Source organism: Nicotiana attenuata, unplaced genomic scaffold (genome assembly GCF_001879085.1).
Source record: "Nicotiana attenuata strain UT unplaced genomic scaffold, NIATTr2, whole genome shotgun sequence".
In the NCBI taxonomy this organism is placed as follows: domain Eukaryota; kingdom Viridiplantae; phylum Streptophyta; class Magnoliopsida; order Solanales; family Solanaceae; genus Nicotiana; species Nicotiana attenuata.
Genome location: NW_017670806.1, coordinates 16,629 through 22,493, shown reverse-complemented (window position 1 = coordinate 22,493; position 5,865 = coordinate 16,629). Strand labels below are relative to the sequence as shown.

The window sequence follows — 5,865 nt, the reverse complement described above, 5'->3', positions numbered from 1 at the left end:
AGGGAAGCAAATGAGAAAAGTTGAGAAAGAGAGTGTGGGAAGAGAAGTGAGAGAGTCCACGAAGAAGTTGGCAAGAATTTATAGGAGTGACCTTATATTTCGTTCCCGAGTTGTAAGTTTTATGCTTCAATTATTTTATGAGGTTTCTTTGTCCCACACTTTTCTCTCTTTCTAATTCATGCTTTTCATCACTTCCCTTAATATGGCATTAGCATGTCCCCAATATTCAGATACACTTATTAAAATTATTATTAGTATTATTTCCTCGAGTGCATGTTACCTCTCATCAGCATAGATTACTGATATTCTATTTAATAAGGCTAGGACATGAAAAAAAATTACTTGATTTTTGTTAGTGGTGCCTAAACCTATTTTTATATATTGTTACCCATATTTTATTTTGAAGATATTTGACTATATATATGAACGTTTACTTAGGCTATGATGTATTAGTAGTAGTCGAAGAAATATTTAAGGAGTGGTTGAAAAATTAGCTCATATCCAAACTTGAACTCAACTTCTGTTTTCACCACCATCTGTTTCTCACTCCAGAAATTGGTAAAAGTCATTTCCTTTTGCCCTACTCAAACCAAACTGGATTGCATGTCATAGATTCATAACTTCACCTTGATATCCTACCTTAAGGTTCCCCTAAGCTACTATATTAAACAGACTTTTGCTCATCGTTTGTGTTTTTAGTCGAAAGCTATTTCTTTTGTGACTCCTTCTCTCAGTCATATTGAAGTTTAACCTTTGAATAGTCAAATGAACTCAAATTTCTGGTAAGTTATGAAAAATGTATTGAAATAGTTACAATATTTAGTAGAATATCGGAGAATTGGGGTAATCTGACGGATGAAGTGAATAAATTTAGTAAATCTTATCAACTTCTTTCAAATTCACAATATATTGTCAGCTTTCTTCTTTTTCTCCTATATAATCTAAGCTCGAAACGAATTTATTGTTGACATTCAAATTTGGTTGAGAAAATCGTACTAAAAATTATAAGAGTGATGTGAGACATTTCGAGACGTCTCAAAAAGAAAAACAATTCATATGATTAAATTGCATTGGAAAAACTGTATGGTACAGTGTAGTAGTTAGGGTAATCTGATGGAAAAAGTGATTTAGTAAATCTCGCCCACTTCTTACAAATTTTATGACAATTTGATATGTGAAAGTCACTCCCGGTAGCTTTGGGCCATCCACCAGTAAGCCAGGTCTTCAGAGAGACAAATAGAGTCGCAGACAAGTTAGCAAAGGAAGCAGGGAAGTGGACGTAAGTGGGTAGAAACTTTTTGGTAGTTCCTCCGGTGTTTGTCAATGAAACACTATGGACAGACACTCTAGGAACTATTTTTGAAAGGAAAACAATGGTTAGTAACAGCATTAATGTAGCAATAGACTACTCTTAGACGCGAATACCATACTACAAATTGTAACTGATACTATCTAGTTTCTGTTATTATATATTATATCTTTTAACTAAAAAAATCCACATTATTCCTTTTCAACTGTATCTTTCTTTTGAGAAATAGAATAAAGGTTATTTTGACCTTTCACTGGATAATTTTACATTAAAATTCTACCCTTTGATTTCTACTTCTTCTAGAGCGAAAAGCACGAAGATGAAAGTTGACATTTTCTTGTTTAGTTGTACAGTAGTAATTTGCCTTTAGCAATTGTTTAGTTACTTTCTGCCTTCTGGCACAAACGAATACACGCTTCGGTTTAACATCGGGAAACAAGTTTGGATTACAATCCTGAGTCCCGTATCAATAAAATCTGAAATGACCAAAGGCAGCTTACCAACAATGGAATTAAATTAGGATTACTAACATTACCTTAGCTTTTGCTCAGTCTCCGTCCCACCCTAAAAACCCATCCTTCTCTTTCCTTTTGAAGGATAAAAGGAAAGAAAAGAGCAATCCAGTTCTTGCAATTGCTACCAGGATGAATTCAGCATTGTTTCCATAAACACGAGTATACACATCAATTGTCAATGTCAGCTCAGGAATACCACCGATACCAATACCCTGCAAGAAAATTCTGGACCAGGGAACCAGAGAAGTATTTATCCATCTGCAGTCCTCCAGAGAATATAATATCCAGTCTCTCCTATCCTCTGAAGATAGAAGTGGATTGCGAACACAGGAAATAAATTGAGCCTAGCTAATTGTAAGCAGCTAAGGATGAGGCCTCTATCTTCTCATGTTGCTGTAATGCTAGCCTTCTATCTTCTCATGTTGCTGTAATGCTAGCCTTCTATGTAAGGAATGACGGAAAACTCACTTACATTGTGCTGATTCACTGTGTTATATATGACACCGCCCCACAAAGACTTTTGAGAAGTGATTTTATCGTTTGATTCAAGGCCAAATATATCTACATTTACGCTGTTACTTCTCAGGTCATGCAACAACTTTCTGAATTGAGCAATGTGATGTAACTCACCTTGCTGATTCAAAATCTTAGGATAAACTGATTTTGGTGATAAGCCTGGGATTTCATGGACTATAATATCCACCATCAGCTCACGTGGTTTTGAAGTTTTCCAGAGAACATGTCCACATGCATATCAGCACATCAAGGGGATAAATTGATGGTTTCTGGGTGAAGATGATGCGGTTGTGAAGTAGCGGGCTTGAGTCTTTTGAGAAGCAACCATGCATCAGAGGCAGGACACCCCTGGTTCATTTCAATAGCAACTGGAATTGGGGATTCTTCATTCAACTGTACAAGCATTATTCCCTGCAAGACACATATTGCCCAAAACATTCTCATGCACAGAGCATATTTGCTACGTCAAGTATTAATTTTAAAAGATCATAATCCTTCAGCAGGAAAACAGCTTGCGCCAATAACAATCAAGTTATCAATCCTAGAAATAATCATATATATTTTTATGTTTTCTAATAATTCTTTTACAGAAGAGTTGTATAAGGATCACTAGGTTGGGTTGACGGTGCAGAGTTTATTGATCAATGTTATATATTTAATACATGCGTTGCCATGCCCTTTATAGAAAATCAATCCTAGGACGCATTTTCCTTTAGTCTTAGAGATGTATTTGCATTGTACTTTTTGATCCAAAAGCACTTTTTATTACGTTATCTGCATTTACGGCTAGGTGAATTTTTATATAATAAACCAATACGAACTTAGAAGATTCATGTGGAGACTTCCATTAAGAAAAATCCCTTCACAAATAGCAGTGAAATACCTCAAAATTCACCAAGAACTTCTGAAAACGTTTCAGTGTCTCCTTCATGTCACTGATTCGTTTGCCATCTGAAGATTCAAGAGCAGCAGTAACTTCTGCAGGAGAAAACCCTATTTCCTTCTGCACAACCTGAAGCACCAAAAGACCAATAATCAGATTCTAACAGTCAGCGGATCCAATCTTCAGTAACTTACATCATGACCAATAAGGATCTCAGAGATGAGGCTGCCATCATCAACATAAGCCCGAAGCTCGTATTTACTCCTCTGTCTATACTGAAATCCCTTCACACCAGTGAGAAAACACTGCAGATTTAAGCCAAATCTCAGTTTCTACTCAGTTTTCCCAACTTTTTGGGCTAAAAATGAAAAGCAACGAAATCAATATCCAAACAACCTCAATCGCAATGGCTAAAATTACTAATTCTATTTGCAAAGGAAGTCGAGACGAAGCACAACGACAGAACAACAACAACAACAACAACAACAACGACAACGACCCAGTGAAATCCCACTAGTGGGGTCTGGGGAGGGTAGTGTGTACGCAGACCTTACCCCTACCCTGAGGGGGTAGACATTCCTCATTGACGTCGGCGCCGCATGAGCATGGCCGACCCAAAGGGCACGGCCAAGTCCAAGACGAGCACGACCATATAATCCCACATAGTGGGTCTGGGAAGGGGAGTGTGTACGCAACCTTACCTCTACCTTGTAGAGATAGAGAGGTTGTTTCCAATAGACAGAAACGAACCAATAACACAAAAAGATACCATGCTAGAAAGAGGAATGCCTGCAACTAGGTTTTTCTTGATAGATTGCCATTGGTTTAACTAGACCTACTTAAGCTGCTGTCATACACAATGAAATGATCCCATATGGCATGGAGCACACTGCGGAAGATCCCGAGATGTCAAAAGGACCATTGACTCGTTACAAAACCAAGAGCATCCAAGGATTGCACCTTTAGGAGCTACATGATCTTCAAGAAGTGGTCAGAGGGTGTTCGGAGCCTTTTTTAGGATTCTTGCAAAAAGTCCATGTTCGGAGGCTCAAGGATTGCATGGAACAAGCTGAGGAGAATATTGCTTGAAAATTAGAATAGACGCACCGCATCAGACTAGAGAATTGGCACAGTATCTCGTACTGAAGCATGAAAATTACCTGAAAATCTCATCTCAGTGCGATGCGCTGAGGTTGAGCTATTGAGCCAGCATTTGCATTGGTCCATCAGTTGGCAATAGTTTTAACTTTTAAGCTTGAGCAATTTTGTCTTCTCTCATCTTTATGTAATAGCTATAAATATTAGTAGACTCGTCTTTTAGAGTAGCTTTTAGCATATTGTGAGTTTGATAAACACCTCTGAGAGGTTGGAAATCTCTTTGTTCGGGTTGAACTACGGAATAACTTTCAAGGTTGATTCTTGACGGCAATTCTTTGTTCTTTAAATCTTTATATCTTTAATTATTTGTTGTTGTTCTTTGGGCAAGATAAATTTCTTATAAAAAGTTTTATCATAGACGTTCAATTAGGGTTTGTGATTCTATTCTTCAATCCATGTCTGACTTTCTATCTAGCTATTTTCATTAAACTAATTTATATCTATTATTCTGCTTGCGTGTATCCCAAAAAATTGATTCAGACAGATTACATCCAAGTGAAAAAGGCTTAGCTGATTAAAGTAAGAAAGAAGAGCCACAATGAACTTTCAAAACAGCAGCATCAGAGAAGTTGATATCAAGAGGGAAAACACAAAATACCTTAATTTTTCCTGTAACAGTGGAACCACTGCCATTCGTACCAGCCTTCTTAGCAGACAGACTAGCTAAGTAAGTGAAAGGGTTTTCATTGTCTCCAGAAAGTATAATCGGATGTTCCAACTCATCAACCAAATCAACTTCCTCAACATCAATTGTTGCAGTAGACAATGAATCAGGCTCTGTATCTTCATTATGGCCCGTGAGAGAGACAGGAACACTTTCTCTGCTCCTGCCACTGGCAGGTGTGGCAGGGCCATTTCTAACATCTGAAAGAAACTCCTCCAGTTCCATGGGGGAAGAAGACAAAAGGATAGGTTCATTATGTTCCCTTCTAATTGGAAGATCAATGTCTTCGGTGGCCATGTCAACCATAGGAATATCCTCAACATGACTAGCTGCATCAGATGAAAAGCTAGGCCCAGTATCCTTCATAAAGGAGGGGACAGAAACAGCTGCCGTAGATGGAATATTAGGTTCAGTATCTCTCCTGTTAACAGGAGTGTGAATCGCCGCAGCAGATGGTCGCCCAGGTTCGGCATTTTCCCTATAAATGGGACGAATATCTTCTGCTGCAGAAGTAGAAAGTCCAGACACTGTTCCTGCACTCCATCAAAGCCAAAGTTTAAAAGATAGGTAGATCTGCTATTACAGTACAACTCCTTTTGGTGAAGCTATTAGCCGATTACAGTACAAGTCCTATTAAGTTAGATGTGAAACAGCTTGATACCCTCTCCTCTTGTTCAGCATAATTTCTACCGCACCTTATACAGGGAAAAATTTAATCTACTAAATCAAGTCATATCATGTCTCACTTTCTCCTACAGCACCCATTTACCAACAACCAACATGTATTTACAGAGGCACATCAGACTCCCCCCCCCCCCCC

The 5,865-nt window shown here is 38.1% G+C and overlaps 1 protein-coding gene across 1 annotated transcript in view; it reads right to left on the bottom strand.

The window, feature by feature from the left end:
- Nucleotides 1-1,574: 1,574 nt before the first annotated feature.
- LOC109243487 (recQ-mediated genome instability protein 1) overlaps nt 1,575-5,865 on the bottom strand; it is an 8,095-nt gene continuing 3,804 nt past the window's right edge. The window contains exons 5-8 of the mRNA XM_019410431.1: nt 4,980-5,578; nt 3,418-3,528; nt 3,224-3,352; nt 1,575-2,751 (exon numbers count right to left, since the gene is read on the bottom strand). Of these exons, the coding sequence (XP_019265976.1) occupies nt 2,587-2,751; nt 3,224-3,352; nt 3,418-3,528; nt 4,980-5,578 (1,004 nt within the window). The 3' untranslated portion in view covers nt 1,575-2,586. The remainder of the gene's footprint in view (nt 2,752-3,223; nt 3,353-3,417; nt 3,529-4,979; nt 5,579-5,865) is intronic.